The sequence below is a fragment of the Meles meles genome, chromosome 6 (assembly GCF_922984935.1).
Source record: "Meles meles chromosome 6, mMelMel3.1 paternal haplotype, whole genome shotgun sequence".
NCBI lineage: Eukaryota > Metazoa > Chordata > Mammalia > Carnivora > Mustelidae > Meles > Meles meles.
Genome location: NC_060071.1, coordinates 76,675,548 through 76,692,932, shown reverse-complemented (window position 1 = coordinate 76,692,932; position 17,385 = coordinate 76,675,548). Strand labels below are relative to the sequence as shown.

The 17,385-nt window shown below is 40.4% G+C and overlaps 2 gene segments (V, D, J or C); both read right to left on the bottom strand.

The window, feature by feature from the left end:
• Positions 1–227: 227 nt before the first annotated feature.
• LOC123943617 lies at positions 228–767 on the bottom strand. The segment is given in 2 exon segments: positions 228–562; positions 686–767. Coding segments are annotated over 2 exon segments (381 nt in total).
• A 14,871-nt stretch (positions 768–15,638) lies between these two features.
• Positions 15,639–16,271, bottom strand: LOC123943616. The segment is given in 2 exon segments: positions 15,639–16,024; positions 16,172–16,271. Coding segments are annotated over 2 exon segments (438 nt in total).
• Between the last annotated feature and the right edge of the window lie 1,114 nt (positions 16,272–17,385).

Below are 17,385 nucleotides of genomic sequence, written 5' to 3'. Positions count from 1 at the left end.
TGTGGTTTTTACCTTAAAGGAGTTACACCCTGGTTGAGGAGCTTTTAGCATCAAAATATACTCAGTGTTCCTACAGCTGGGGTTGGGAAATGTTACTTCTGGTTCCTGTGCTCTAGTTATTTGTATGATTTTGTACCAACCACACACTGAGGGACAAACAACCACAGACTATGCTGGAACCGGAGTGGATCAGGCAAAGACACTCAGCATCCAGGACCCTGTTCTGCTTAGAGTTTGTGCTCAGCTCCCCCTGCAGTCCCTGTCACTGTGTCCCTCAGGGCACAGTAGTACACAGCTGAATCTGATGCTTGCACTGAGCGTTTCTCCAAGTGAAAGGATTTGGATTTGCTGTCCAGGGTGGCTTCAAAACCTTTGTTGCTTTTCTTCTCCTGGTCTTTTGAGGAGCTCAAGAGGAGCTGTGGACCTTTACCGGGATACTGGACATACCAGAAAAGAGTGGGAAACACAGTTGTTGAATAAGTGCAGTTCACAGTCAGGTAAGCCTCTTCTAAGAAGGTCACTTGGCCTTTTGTCTGAGTCACCGAGTCTCCATGGGTTTGTCCTGGGGAAAAAGAAAAGAGACCTGTCACCTTGTGTATAAAGCTATTCGATAAAATTATAGTTAAAGGTTTTCTGATACAATGGAAGAAAATAATCCAAATTTTTTAAGAGGCATTTTACTTACCAAGCATCAAGAGTACCACAGTCACGAAGCCTGGAGGGCACTTCATCTCTGGAGTGTCACCTAAATAATGTTCTTCATTCTTAACATGAAGAAATGTTGGAGTGACAGAAAAATGATCAAAGGAAGTCCACATTTCACGCAGGAAATGTGATTGTGGTAGGAAGCTGCACCCCCTGGTGGACAGGGACTAAAATGCATGCATGTTGGCCAGAATCCTCCCCAAGTCAGCCATCTCTTTCATCCCTGACTTGATGAGGCACATGTCAGTCTTCAGGTGACCCTTGGAAGTCTGAACAACAGCAATCCTGACTTCTCAGGTCTATTTTGTTCTTAAGACACTGACTGATATGGAAGTTCTTTAACACAGCATCCTAGGGCATTTCTGTAACAGGGAGGGTAATAAACTTCTTAAAGCATCTTACTACAGTACTTCATATTCTCAAGTGTCCATGTGGACCAGCCCCAAACCCACTGACTGCCAGGAAAGGGGTTGAGGTTGAACACGGAAAAAAGAATAGTAAGTCAAGTCATTGCTGAGTGGTTCTGTGTTTTTTGGCACTGTGCCCCAATATTTAGAACTGTAAGTATCATTTTTTAAGTATTCACTGAATAATATTTACATTAAACAACAACAACAAAAAAGAACAGATGGCCTTTACTTGATATATACCATATTTCTTTGTTCCTAAATTATTAGCAATTGCAAGAAATACTATTTTAATAAAGCTTTCAGAAGAAATGTCACACTATTTTATAGGCAAGCATTTATTAATCAAGTATTCCTGAATTTCAGAATTATTAAAAGGTAAAAAACAGGAATTCTAGACAAAAGAAACACCATACATGAAGTTGTCAATGATCTGAGACTGAATGATCTGAGATTCTTATATTGTCACTGTTTTAGTGACCCCAACATAAGGTGACTAGTGCATGTGAATCAAGCAACAAATACTAATGGTATACTCTTAACAGGTTTTAGCTCAAAGATGCTTATTATCATCCATATGTCACATTTGGTTGCCTAGCATTAATCAAATAATTTTTCACACAAGGTAATAAATCAGTATTATCAGCATAAAGTTCTGGAGAGGGACACATCTTCTATAAAGCCCTGTAACTGTTATCTCTAGACACATAGAGAAACAGCTCAGGCTATTTCCTGGAGGCATCTCTGCACCGATTTAATGAGTCTGATTCAGCATGGGAACGCTTACCCAGATGGAGAGTGAAGTAAGAAATTCAGTTCTGGGTACTATTTGGGTCCATGTATCCTTTCCCTTTCCCTCCACCTTCCAAATCACATTGTCAGAACCTGCCTCAAAATAATGCTAGAAAGGAATTAGGGACAAGCCACTACAAACTTCTATTCAGATATGCAGGGACAATGCTAAATAGGTTGGGACTATGCTGGTTGAAAATAAACACTGTAGCTCATGATGCAGAAAGTCATTATCTAGAATTTAAAAGAAAACATTTCATGCCAATGAAATCCTACAGGAGAAATATTTTCCATTTTGTGTCACACAAGAAGACTTGTACATTTAGGGAAGATAGTACTTGGTAAATTTAGATATTTAATGGCTTTATTTATACATAATTTGTATAACAATGAACTACCAAATTAAAGTGAACAATTCTTTTTTTTTAAAGGGAAGACTTTTATTTTTATTTTTTTTTTAATTTTTATTTATTTGACAGAGAGAGACACAGTAAAAGAGGGAACACAAGCAGGCGGAGCTGCAGAGGGAGAAGGAGTAGCAGGCTTCCCACCCAGCAGGGAGCCAGATGTTGGGCTCGATCCCAGGATGCTGGGATCATGATCCAAGCTGAAGGCAGATGCTTAATGACTGAGCCACCCAGGCTCCCCATAAAGTGAACAATTCTATAAGATTGGACATATATATTTATCTGTGAAGCTATCACCACAATGGAGATAATGAACATATGCATTACCCCTGAACATATGCATTACCCCAAAAAGTTTCCTCATGTCCCTTTGTAATCCTCTCAACCTTTTCCTACTCCCATTTCCAGGCAACACTTCTGTCACGAATTAGTTTGGGTATTTTATAATTTTTTTAAATGAGATCATATGTGTCCTTTCATCTGGCTTCTTCTCAACCTAATTATTTTAAAAATTCTCATTGATCATAATTATCAGGACTTTGTGTGTGTGTGTGTGTGTGTGTGTGTGTGTGTGGTGTCCCATCATGTGCCTAAAAAATAATTTGTCTATTCCCCTCTTGCTAACCATATCGGTTAGTCCCAGAGGAGCTTTTGCAAATAAAATTGCTGTGAACATTTGTATATAAATATTTTTATAGAAATATGCTTTCCTATCTTTTGGGTCCATATCTGAGAGTAGAAAGGCTGGATAGTATACTAGGTACATTTTTGACTTTGTTAAACCAATTTGTTCTACTAGCTGTTTTGTATATTCCCTTCCATTTTCTGTTCAGAGAGCTAATTATGCTAGCTATTAATAAAGATAAGTTCCCTTCTTCCTTTCCAAACTCTATGGCTTTTGTTTCTTTCATGTGCTTTATTGCATTATCTGGAACACTACTTCAGTATTAAATACAAGTGGTGAAAGCCAAAAATCTTCCCTTGTTTGTGAAATTAAGGAAAAACCATTTAGGCTTTCACCCTCAACTATGATAGTTGATGTAGGTCTTTTGATAGCCCTTTTTCAGGATGAGGAAATTTCCTTCAATTCTATATAATTTAGTGGAAGTTTTAATTAGGAATGGATCTGGATTTTTTTCAAATGCTTTCTCTGAACCTATTGAGATACTCTCCTAAATTGCTCATCTCCTACTTCACAATCTCTTGGATATATTATTAATAAATTGTCACAACAAAACACAATACCACTTCTCATTTTACAAATAATGAAACAAAGTTCAAAAGTATCAAGAAAGTTCACGGCAGAGCTAATGGATTACAACACAGAGCTGGGATAGCAAAGGCCTGTTCCCTGTTTTTGTTACTATAGATGGTTACCAGAGAAAAACTGAAAGAGAGACTAGAGGGTAGCAAAATGACTTCTTCCCAAGTTTTGAAATATTTTTAAGACAGTCTTTTGCTGGTATTTTCTTTATCCAAATAGAACTACTGAAGAAAAATTAAGTAATTGTAAATTTGGATCTTTACCAAAATAAGAAAGAAAACATATTATAATGGATGCCAAAACTGCTATTCAGGAGCTGATCATTGGAGAGTGGTTTCATCATTCCATTCACAGTGGCTATTAGACACTTGATTTAAGCAATGCACTGTAGCAAGAGTGACAAACTTTTTTAGAATTTTGTGACTCACCCAAATACTGGAGCCCTATTCATGACTAGTGATCACTCTCTTCCTCTTGTCCTTGAAACTTGCTTTTGAAAACAAAGTCTAGAGCATAGGTGTTGCAATTAACTACTACAAATGTTTCCCAATTTTTTAAATTTATTTATTTATTTTCAGCATAACAGTATTCATTGCTTTTTTTATGTAGCTATTTTTTTAAAATTTTTATTTGTTTATTTACAGCATAACAGTGTTCATTGTTTTGGCATCACACCCAGTGCTCCATGCAGTACGTGCCCTCCCTATTACCCACCACCTGGTTCCACAACCTCCCACCCCCCCCCCCACCCCCCTGCCGCCCCTTCATAACCCTCTGGTTGTTTTTCAGAGTCCATAGTGTCTCATGGTTCATCTCCCCTTCCAGTTTCCCTCAACTCCCTCTCCTCTCCATCTCCCCATGTCCTCCATGTTATTTGTTATGCTCCACAAATAAGTGAGACCATATGATACTTGACTCTCTCTGCTTGACTTATTTCGCTCAGCATAATTTCTTCCAGTCCTGTCCATGTTGCTACAAAAGTTGGGTATTCGTCCTTTCTGATGGAGGCATAATACTCCATTGTGTATATGGACCACATCTTCCTTATCCATTCATCCGTTGAAGGGCATCTTGGTTCTTTCCACAGTTTGGCGACCGTAGACATTGCTGCAATAAACATTGGGGTACAAATGGCCCTTCTTTTCACTACATCTGTATCTTTGGGGTAAATACCCAGCAGTGCAATTGCAGGGTCATAGGGAAGCTCTATTTTTAATTTCTTCAGGAATCTCCACACTGTTCTCCAAAGTGGCTGCACTAACTTGCATTCCCACCAACAGTGTAAGAGGGTTCCCCTTTCTCCACATCCTCTCCAACACACGTTGTTTCCTGTCTTGCTAATTTTGGCCATTCTAACTGGTGTCAGGTGGTATCTCAATGTGGTTTTAATTTGAATCTCCCTGATGGCTAGTGATGATGAACATTTTTTCATGTGTCTGATAGCCATTTGTATGTCTTCATTGGAGAAGTGTCTGTTCATATCTTCTGCCCATTTTTTGATATGATTATCTGTTTTGTGTGTGTTGAGTTTGAGAAGTTCTTTATAGATCCTGGATATCAAGTCTGTACTGTCATTTGCAAATATCTTCTCCCATTCCGTGGGTTGCCTCTTGTTTTGTTGACTGTTTCCTTTGCTGTGCAGAAGCTTTTGATCTTGATGAAGTCCCAAAAGTTCATTTTTGCTTTTGTTTCCTTGGCCTTTGGAGACATATCTTGAAAGAAGTTGCTGTGGCTGATATCGAAGAGGTTACTGCCTATGTTCTCCTCTAGGATTCTGATAGATTCCTGTCTCACGTTGAGGTCTTTTATCCATTTCGAGTTTATCTTTGTGTATGGTGTAAGAGAATGGTCGAGTTTCATTCTTCTACATATCGCTGTCCAGTTTTCCCAGCACCATTTATTGAAGAGACTGTCTTTTTTCCATTGAATATTTTTTCCTGTTTTGTCGAAGATTATTTGACCATAGAGTTGAGGGTCCACATCTGGGCTCTCCACTCTGTTCCACTGGTCTATGTGTCTGTTTTTATGCCAGTACCATGCTGTCTTGGAGATCACAGCTTTGTAGTAAAGCTTGAAATCGGGTAACGTGATGCCGCCAGTTTTGTTTTTGTTTTTCAACATTTCCTTAGCAATTCGGGGTCTCTTCTGGCTCCATACAAATTTTAGGATTATTTGCTCCAGCTCTTTGAAAAATACCGGTGGAATTTTGATCGGAATGGCATTAAAAGTATAGATTGCTCTAGGCAGTATAGACATTTTAACAATGTTTATTCTTCCAATCCAAGAGCATGGAACAGTCTTCCATCTTTTTGTGTCTTCTTCAATTTCTTTCATGAGTCTTCTGTAGTTCCTCGAGTACAGGTCCTTTACTTCTTTGGTTAGGTTTATGCCCAGGTATCTTATGGTTCTTGGTGCTATAGTAAATGGAATCGATTCTCTAATTTCCCTTTCTGTATTTTCATTGTTGGTGTATAAGAAAGCCACTGATTTCTGTACATTGACTTTGTATCCTGCCACCTTACTGAATTGCTGTATGAGTTCTAGTAGTTTGGGGGTGGAGTCTTTGGGGTTTTCCATATAAAGAATCATGTCATCTGCGAAGAGAGAGAGTTTGGCTTCTTCCTTGCCAATTTGGATACCTTTTATTTCTCTTTGTTGTTTGATTGCCGTTGCTAGAACTTCTAATACTATGTTGAACAAGAGTGGTGAGAGTGGGCATCCTTGTCGTGTTCCTGATCTCAACGGGAAGGCTGCAAGCTTTTTCCCATTGAAGATGATATTTGCTGTGGGTCTTTCATAGATAGATTTTATGAAGTTCAGGAATGTTCCCTCTATCCCTATACTCTGAAGCGTTTTCATCAGGAACGGATGCTGGATTTTGTCAAATGCTTTTTCTGCATCAATTGAGAGGACCATGTGGTTCTTCTCTCTTCTCTTATTGATGTGTTCTATCACATTGATTGATTTGCGAATGTTGAACCAACCTTGCAACCCAGGGATGAATCCCACCTGGTCATGGTGGATAATCTTTTTAATGTGCTGCTGGATCCTGTTTGCTAGGATCTTGTTGAGAATCTTTGCATCCATATTCATCAGTGATATTGGTCTGAAATTCTCCTTTTTGGTAGGGTCTTTGCCTGGTTTGGGGATCAGGGTAATGCTGGCTTCATAAAAAGAGTCTGGAAGTTTTCCTTCTGCTTCAATTTTTTGGAACAGCTTCAGGAGAATTGGTGTTATTTCTTCTTTGAAAGTTTGGTAGAATTCCCCAGGGAATCCGTCAGGTCCTGGGCTCTTGTTTTTTGGGAGGTTTTTGATCACTGCTTCAATCTCATTACTAGATATCAGTCTATTCAGGTTGTCAATTTCTTCCTGGTTCAATTTTGGGAGTTTGTAGCTTTCCAGGAATGCATCCATTTCATCTAGGTTGCTTAGCTTATTGGCATATAACTGTTGGTAATAATTTCTGATGATTGTTTCTATTTCCTTGGTGTTAGTTGTGATCTCTCCCTTTTCATTCATCATTTTATTAATTTGGGCTTTCTCTCTTTTCTTTTGGATTAGTGTGGCCAATGGTTTATCGATCTTATTGATTCTTTCAAAAAACCAGCTTCTAGTTTCATTGATACATTCTACTGTATCTCTCGTTTCTACCTCATTGATCTCTGCTCTAATCTTGATTATTTCCCTTCTTGCATGTGGAGTTGGTTTGATTTGTTGTTGATTCTCCAGTTCTTTAAGGTGTAGAGACAGCTGGTGTATTCTGGATTTTTCAATGTTTTTGAGGGAGGCTTGGATGGCTATGTATTTCCCCCTTAGAACCACCTTTGCTGTATCCCATAGGTTTTGGACCGAGGTGTCTTCATTCTCATTGGTTTCCATGAATTGTTTAAGTTCGTCTTTGATCTCCTGGTTGATCCAAGCATTCTTAAGCAAGGTGGTCTTTAGCTTTCAGGTGTTTGAGTTCCTTCTGAACTTTTCCTTGTGATTGAGCTCCAGTTTCAAAGCATTGTGATCGGAGAATATGCAGGGAATAATGTCAGTCTTTTGGTATCGGTTGAGTTCTGCTTTGTGACCCAATATGTGGTCTATTCTGGAGAAGGTTCCATGTGCACTTGAGAAGAATGAATATTCTGTTGTTTTAGGGTGGAATGTTCTGTATACATCGATGAGGTCCATCTGGTCCAATGTTTCATTCAATGCTCTTATTTCTTTATTAATTTTCTGCTTCGATGATCTGTCTATTTCTGAGAGAGGCATATTAAGATCTCCTACTATTATTGTATTCGTATCAATATGACTCTTTATCTTGATTAATAGTTTTCTTATGTAATTGGGTGCTCCCATATTGGGGGCATAGATATTCACAATTGTTAGTTCGTCTTGGCGGATAGTCCCTTTAAGAATTATGTAGTGTCCTTCTGTATCTCTGACTACAGTCTTTAGTTTAAAATCTAATTTATCTGATATGAGAATCGCTACTCCGGCCTTCTTTTGAGGCCCATTGGCATGAAAGATGCTTCTCCATCCCTTCACTTTCAGTCTGTGTGTATCCTTAGGTTCAAAATGGGTCTCTTGTAGACAACATATGGATGGGTCCTGTCGTTTTATCCAATCTGCAACCCTGTGTCGTTTTATGGGCGCATTTAGGCCATTCACATTGAGAGTGATTATTGAGAGATAGGTTTTTATTGACATCGTGTTGCCTTTGAAGTCTTTCTGTCTATAGATTGTTTCTGTATTTCTGTTCAATGATATTCTTGGGATTTTTCCTCTCTTATAGGACCCCCCTTAATATTTCCTGCAGTGTCGGCTTGGTGGTTGCATAGTCTTTTAAGCCTTGCCGGTCTTGGAAACTCTTTATCTCTCCATCCATTTTAAATGTCAGTCTTGCTGGATAGAGTATTCTTGGTTGCATGTTCTTCTCATTTAGTACTCTGAATATATTTTGCCAGCCCTTCCTGGCTTTCCAGTTCTCTGTGGAAAGGTCTGACGTTATTCTAATGGGCTTTCCTCTGTATGTAAGAAGCTTCTTTGTCCTAGCTGCTTTTAAGAGGGTCTCTCTTGAAACAAAATTCCCCATTCTAACGATAAGGTGCCGTGAGGACTTTCGAGAATCTAAAATCTTGGGAGGAAATCTTTCTGCCTCTAGTACATGAACGTTGTTTCCATTCGTGAGATTGGGAAAATTTTCATAGACAACTTCTTCCACTATATCTTCTAGACTTCTTTCTTTTTCTTCCCCTTCAGGGATTCCAATAATTCTGACGTTGGAACGTTTCATGGTATCGTTTATTTCCCTGATTCTGTTTTCGTGGCTTCTGAGCTGTTTGTTCCAGGCTTCCTCCTGATCCTTTCTCTCTGTTTGTCCTCCAGATCACTAATTCTATCTTCTGTCTCAGTTACCTTTTAGAGAATTTAGATTGGATTGGAACTCATTGAGAGCATTTTGAACATCATCCCTGGTGGCTTTCAGTTCTGCCCTAACATTGTGAACATCATCCCTGGTGGCTTTCAGTTCTGCCCTAATCAATTCTGTTTGGTCATCCATGGCTTTCTCCAACCTAGCTATTGCCTGGATAATTGTTAGTCTGAATTCCTTTTCTGACATATTGTCTATGTCGATAGCCATTAGCTCTGTTGCAGAAGGTCCATCCTCTGTATTTTTCTTCTGTTGGGTATTCCTCCTCCTAGTCATTTTGGTAAGAGATGACTAAACAGATGCAGCTGGACTTATCGATTGTGGTGCAGTCAATGTGCACCCTGGAACGCTTCTGTGCAATCAGGATTCCCCACCCAAATGAGAGAAAAACGAGAAGAAAAAGAAATAGAGAAGAAGAAAGAAAAAAAAGGGGGAAAGAAAAAAGGAAAAAAAAAGAGAGAGAGAGATAGGGAAAAAAGGGAAGATAAAAGAGAAGGCTCAGCCCAAATGGGCCACAAGGTAAGATTTGTGGAGTATACAAACAAAAACAGACAGACAAAAAGAGTGATAAAAGTATATGACAAGAGAAAAAAAAAATGTATATATAAGCAAAAAAAAAGGGAAGAACCTCATCAGAAAGAACCCCAAGTATAAGGTTTATATATTATCAGGACAAACACAAATTCACAGAAACACTGACAGAAGGAAAAATTGGGAGAATGGTTATAGATTCTCAGTGTGGGTGAGGAAGGTTATTTTGATTCTTCCTGAAGGTATCTTGATGTGTTTGTTAAGGGACTCAACTTTCCTAAGTTACAGGGGGATTAGAAACTGGTTTGCCTATAGGGGTAGCATTGATTGGGGAAAGGGGATTACCTTGAAGTTTAACTCTATATGTATAGTAGAAAATAAAAATTAAAAAAGAATAAACTAGACTAAACTAAGTTAAAATTAAAAAAGAATTAAAAAATAGAAAAACAAAAGAAAAACACGGGTGTATGTATCAAAAAGTTCAGGTTAGAAGGTTATTAAAGAATTTGATGTACTGGACATCTTGGTGTGATGGTAAATAGGTTAAAAAATTATCTGTATGTATAAAAAAAAAAGAACCAGAATATTGGTAAAGAGTTAAAAGTAAAAGTTGTATTTATGAAGTAGTGGTGATTGTTCTCTTGTAGTCTTTTTTTTTTTTTTTTCTTCCTTCCTGGTTGGTTTTCTGGGGGAGGGGCCTGCCACGTGGGTTTTCAGACAATGATGTTCCCTGAGTTAGGTCCTCCTGCTCCCCTCAAGGGGGTGAGCTCTTTTTTTTTTCAGGAAACTGTTTTTTTTCAGCCTTTTGTTCTCTGGGGGTTTTTATGTTCTTTCATATGCTTTCTCTCGCCTTGACAGCTTTTGATGGTTTTTGGAGGTTTAGAGGAGAGCAAACAGCACCCCAACCTCCCTCTCAGAGAGAAGCCTCAGACTGTTTTGCAAAAGCTGCTGGCAGAGTTGGTTTTGAGTCACTGTCCCTGGGGATGCAGGAGCTCCTCATTGTACCCAAAACCAGGGCAGCGGTGGCTGTCTAGGCAGCTCCAGACCACCGGAGAGGTTCGGAGCAGAGATCGCACACTGAGATTTTCCCGCTGTCCCGGGCTGGGAATGTCTGTTTTTTTCCGGGCTGCCAGAGCTCCAGGCTAGCGCCTATGAGCACCTATCCCAAGGGAGGGTGTGGGACACGCGCGTTTCAGGATTGCCATCTGGCCAGGCTCCCAGCCCCTCACGGGAGCCAGACCCCACTCGTTCTCGGGTGCGCTGGCGTTCAGGTGCTCTGGCCGCTCAGGGACGGAGACCTGATTTCTCCGCCGCACTCTCTCTGGCTCCGCGCCAGGGGAGGCTGTCCTGGGTCCGGGGACTTAGGTCCCTGACCCTAACTGCCCAGGTTCCCACTATTACGCCCCGCGATCCTTTGCTGTTTGTTTTTTGAGTGCTTTCAACCAGACTCCAAGTTAATGCTGGTCCCCAGATGCAGAGCACTCTCGTGTTGGGGTGTTACTTTCCGATCGGTCACCTCTGGTGGCTCTCTCCCCCTTTTGTTTATCTTCCGATATCAGTCAGACGTTCCCAGTCTGCTTTACCTGCCACTGGCGTCTTCTGCTCCTGTAGAGATCCAGACGTGTATAATTCTGATCTCAGGCTGATTTCATGGGTGGTCGGAGTTCTTTGGTAGGTAATCAGCTCACTTTAGGGTACAGGTTGAAATGATGCCTCCTCCTACTTCCCCGCCATCTTGACTCCCCCCAGCCTCCACTTTAAAAGGCACAGTATTCATTGCTTTTGCACCACACCCAGTGCTCGATGCAATACATGCCCTCCCTACTACCCTCCACCTGGTTCCCCAACCTCCCACCCCCCACCCCTTCAAAACCCTCAGGTTGTTTTTCAGAATCCATAGTCTCTCATGGTTCATCTCCCATTCCAATTTCCCACAACTCCCTTCTCTTTTCCATCTCCCCATGTCCTCCATGTTCTTTGTTATGCTCCACAAATAAGTGAAACCATATGATACTTGACTCTCTCTGCTTGACTTATTTTGCTCAGCATAATCTCTTCCAGTCCTGTCCATGTTGCTACAAAAGTTGGGTATTCATCCTTTCTGATGGAGGCATAATACTCCATTGTGTATATGGACCACATCTTCTTTATCCATTCGTCCGTTGAAAGGCATCTTGGTTCTTTCCACAGTTTGGCGACCGTGGCCATTGCTGCAATAAACTTTGGGGTACAGATGGCTCTTCTTTTCACTACATCTGTATCTTTGGGGTAAATACCCAGCAATGCAATTGCAGGGTCATAGGGAAGCTCTATTTTTAATTTCTTGAGGAATCTCCACACTGTTCTCCAGAGTGGCTGCACCAACTTGCATTCCCACTAACAGTGTAAGAGTGTTCCCCTTTCTCCACAACCTCTCCAACACACGTTGTTTCCTGTCTTGCTAATTTTGGCCATTCTAGCTGGTGTAAGGTGATATCTCAATGTGGTTTTAATTTGAATCTCCCTGATGGCTAGTGATGATGAGCATTTTTTCATGTGTCTGATAGCCATTTGTATGTCCTCATTGGAGAAGTGTCTGTTCATATCTTCTGCCCATTTTTTGATATGATTATCTGTTTTGTGTGTGTTGAGTTTGAGTTCTTTATAGATCCTGGATATCAACCTTGTTTCCCAAAAACTTTTAAATAAAATAACGTTATGATCCAGCTATCCACTTTTGATATATATTTAAAAATGGATAGAATTTGGCTATTTAACAAAAGTATTGAGATGTTTATTAATTCTGATTTCCATCAAAAGGCAAAAACAACCCAAAAGACCATCCACAGATGGATGTGGATAAACAAAATGTGCATACAGTGGGGTATTATTCAACACTAAAAAGGAAATAAATTCTGTCACATGCTGCAACATGGATAAACCCTGAGGACATTATGTCAAAAAAAGTGTAAGTCAAAATGACCAATACTGCATAATTCCACTTCTATGAGATATCTAAAGTAGTCAAACTCATGGAAAAAGAGCAGAATGGTAGTTATCAAGGACTGGAAGGATGGAGTAATGGAGACTTATTGTTTGATGAGTACAAATATTCAGTTTTTCAAGATGAAAACAACTCTGGAAATGAATGGTGGTGCTGGTTGAACACAATGTAAATGTATTTTACCAGTAAATTGTACAGTTAAAAATGGTTAAAATGGGGGGCACCTGGGTGGCTTAGAGGATTAAAGTCTCTGCCTTCGGCTCAGGTCATGATCCCAGAGTCCTGGGATGGAGCCCCGCATCATCATTGGGCTCTCTGCTCAGCGGGGAGCCTGCTCCCCACCCCACCCCGTCTCTCTCTGGCTACCTCTCTGCCTACTTGTGATCTCTGCCTGTCAAATAAATAAATAAATCTTTAAAAAATTGTTAAAATGGTAAATTTAATATTAAAATGGTAAATTTTTGTAATTAATACATTTTAAGAGATTCTTGTTAAGATTTCTACTCTACACATCTGCCTTCAAATCAAATATAGGAGAGTGTTAGAATGCAAGACCAATTATCAATCATTCATTACCATCCAAATTATAAGACACTGGGCCAATGGGATTAGAGGTGGAAGGAGGGAAATGGAGAGAATGATGATTTTGGAGTGTGAAACACTGTTCAAACCAGCAGGGTTTGGAAGTGTACAAACTGAGCCACATACTGGCAAAAAGTGCTTTTGAAGGATTGTTGAAGTGAAGGGCAGGAACAGGTAAAGAGGAAAATTCACACTCTACTCCTTCACAGTGTTCCCCTTAGAGCTCCTAGTCATGATCATTTGTGGGTAAGACTGGTGAGAAGCAGGTAAACCTCCAGTGTGCAAACTGAGCACACCTATGATAGAGATGTTAATAAGATGGAATGAGAAAAAAAGATGGAATGAGAACTAGTACAAACTAAGTCACAGAGCAGGCCCCTTAGAAACTAATGAAGGTTGGTGGGGGGGGGGGGGGATCAGAGTGGAAGATGAACCATGAGACATTATGGACTCCAGGGATCAAACTTAGGGTTTCAGAGGGGAGGCAGTGGGGGATGCATAAGCCTGGTGATTGGTATTAAGGAGGGCACATATTGCATGGAGCACTGGGTGTTATGAGCAAACTATGAATCATGGAACACTACATCAAAAACTAACGATGATGTATGTGATGAATGTAACATAATAAAAAAAAAATTTTAAATAAAACAAGCCAGGGTGCCTGGGTGGCTCAGTTGGTTAAGCCACTGCTTTCAGCTCCAGTCATGATCCTGGAGTCCTGGCATCAAGTCCCACATTGGGATCCCAGCTCTGCAGGGAGTCTGCTTCTCCCTCTGACCTTCTCCCCTCTTATGTTCTTTCTCACTCTCTCTCAAATAAATAAATAAAATCTTTAAAACAAACAAAAAATAAAACAAGCCAAGCTGACGTGCAAAAACCAATAAAAGGAAAAAAAGAAAAAGAAAAAGAAGAGGAAAGAAAGAAAGAAAGAAAAGAAACTAAATGTGAGTACAGATGACTCACAGTAAAGTAGCCTAATTAAACTAAATCATTAAGTAGTATAAAATGGCATGAAATAAAACAGAAAAAGGAAAACCGGAGATATTTCTCAGCCTTTCTGATTCTAAAGAAGGCCTGTACCTTAATATATACTCGATAACTATGTACTGAACAAATTTGATCTGAAAATCTAACAACTCACACACAATATTACTCATTTTTGAGTCAAATCTTTCTAAACTTTCTTAGCCAATTCTTATAGCTGAATCTAATTGCAAAATGACAGTTTGTTTATTGTGCAAATTCTAGTCATCAATAAACAATTTCAACACAAATTTCAGGGATAATGATGTTAATGCATGATAACTCTTATCTAGAGAGGTATTTTCTCAGAGTGAGTTTTTCCCTTTAAGCCTAAACCTTGCCACTTCATGTCTGGGATGGCAATTCCCTGCCGTGGACCCTATAGCAGGGAGAGGCATCAGCAAGAGTCCTGGGGTTTGAGTACACCTCCCTCCATCATGCCTCTCACTGTGGGCTCCCTCGGTTTACAGAAATATACTGCGGAGTTCTCTAGTTATGAATCTGAGTTGACAAGTTGGATGGGTTTTCTTGTCTTCTGGAAATTCAATGAGTAGCAAACTTCTGTGGCGTATTGCTGGTTCTAAGAATCCTGATGAATAAGGTATAGCGCCACCTGACTGCTGGGCTGTTTGTACCACAACAGACTATCACTTAGATTGCTGGGGTCATATGTGCATTTCAGAACGACAACCCCCTTCTCATACACTACCTTTGCTGCTTGGGTTTGAGTTACTTTCTGGGAAATATTGGATCCTAAAGGAAAAAACATGGAATTAGTGGTGTTGGAGTAAGTGACTTGGCACAAAGAAATTCTATTTTACAGGCTACTATCCCTCTTACCCTCAATACCCATTAGACACTGTCCATCTCCCCTGTTTTAGGTCATAGAGAAGGCACATTCCATCAGGGGTTCTCTCTACCTAGCCACATGGAAACCATGACTACTTTGAGAAGGTTGGAGAGCAACATGTTTGAGTTCTCCCACTAGATGGAAAATGCCTTATTGTTCAATATCAGGATTCAGCACAGTGAGGGGAGCCTGACAGGGTGAGGGAAAGATTGCTGGGTACCTGCTGCTGTGTCTCCAGAACAGGAAACAGGAGTTTCCTGGTGTAGTAAGTGTGTGGATCATGTCATGGTTTTCTATGCTCCAGCAGAGTCTCACTACCCAAAATTCTTCATAGAATGATCACTTTCATATTTGCACCTTAAATATTTCTATGTTTGGCATGTAATGTTTTAGAATTCAAAAAATCATGAATGCTACTTTTGCCACACAATATTATAAGTGTCCATCAATACAAGGATTGTAATGTTAGTATTAAGGGGTTATTTATAGGAGAGGAGTCTCAAAAGCAATTGTCTGCGTTTCAAAATAAAACATTACTAATTCCAATCAAGAATACATTAAAAAATGGTCATCCAACAAAATATTCTAAATCTCTCTGGGTCATCTCCATCCTAGTAGTCTTACTAAATTCTTTTAATGTCTAACATATTAGCTTCCACCTACAGACAAACAACATCACAAAAGTTCTCCTTGAAGGTCTGTGTCAGAGGACAGGGGCTGCCCCAGTCCCAGGTTTGAGTGCAGGCAGCAGGTGCCTGGGAAGCAATGTGTGCTTGCTGCGCAGAAGTACACAGCTGAGTCTTCAGGCTGGGTGTCTCTGATGTGCAGGGAGAGATGTTTGGCCATCTTGTTCAATGAGAGAGTGAGTCTTTGGTCTTCTTTTGTGGTCATGCTTGAAAAAATGTCTATAAGGAGCTGGGGACCTTTTCCAAGTTCTTGCTTATACCAGGGGAAGTAACTTGAGGCACTGTCTGAATAACTGCAATTGATAACAGAGCTGCTTCCCTCCTGGACACTCAGGGTAGAAGGATGCTGCTCCACATTCTCTCCCTGGCTGAACCCTGTGCAGAAAGAAAAGGTCAGAGAAAGGAGAAGAGAGTCCAGGTTATTGTGCTTCAGAATGCTCTTTTTCTACACTAACAGGAGGAAACCTGAGTAAAGTCAGTCTTGAGCTCTGAAGAATATCCACTAATATACTCTGAACTCACAGTTGAGCTGCAGCCACGAGAACATGATTAAAGCTCCCATGGATGTCTTCATGGTTCCTCCAAGTTAAGCTCAGGTTCAGAATTGCAGCCTCCAGCCAGCTCAGCACCTTCTCTTATCAGGCTGTCCCTTCTTTCCTCTAACAGAGTAACTTCCCACATTGTCTACTAGCCAATAAGAAAAAGGTTCCGCTTTTGTCATAGTCTAGTCCATTAGATGCACTAAAATAAACCCTGCACGTGTTCTGCATCAGCACAGGTGCACTGCCGTCTTGTGGTCACATCTCTATGAACTCTCTGGGGAAATGCTCTTCTCTTAACCTCTGCCTCTGAGGGACTCACATGATTCAAGGCAGCAATTGGTCAAGCAAATTGTATGTTAGATTGGCGATGAAGGGCACAGTAAGAATGTGGAGATCAAGGTTTACATGCCTGCACACTACTGAGTCACTGTTATTAGTTGGAAAGAGGTAGATGCTTTTGGTATTTATTCAATGATGGCCCTGGTGTACATGTTAGAAATCAGGAAGGGAGGCACCTGAGTGGCTCAGTGGGTTAAGTCTCTGCCTTATGCTTAGGTCATGATCTCAGGGTCCTGGGACTGAGTCCCACATCGGGCTCTCTGCTCAGTAGGGAGCCTGCTTCCCCTCTCTCTCTGCCTGTCTCTCTGCCTACTTGTGATCTCTGTCTGTCAAATAAATAAATGAAATCTTTAAAAAAATCAGGAAGGAATCATGATTCCATCTCTTAAACAAAGAAAGTAGAAGATCTTCCATTTCTACCAAATTTAGCACCCTCAATTGCCTCTTATATAGAAAAACTCCTTGTAAAAAGAACATGTAGGACGGTGCCTGGGTGTCTCAGTCACTTAAACAACCAGCTCTTGATTTCAGTTCAGGTCGTGATCTCATAGGTCATAATCTCATGGGTCATGAGTTGGAGCCCCACACCTGGCTCCACACTCAATGCAGAGACTGCTTGAGATTCTCTTCCTTTTCCTCTCTCTGCCCATCCCACCCCACCACTGATTCATGTGGCCCTTGTGTGCACCCTCTCTGTCTGTCAAACAAACAAATCCTTAAAATTAAAAAAAAAAGAACATGTAGCCAAAGATTAGAGTAACAGAGTCAATTTCATTTGATATCTCAAATGTCTCTGATCTCAGACTATGCTCCTCCTAGCTGGTGTTGCTCATAACCTTGCTGTTAGAGAGGGTT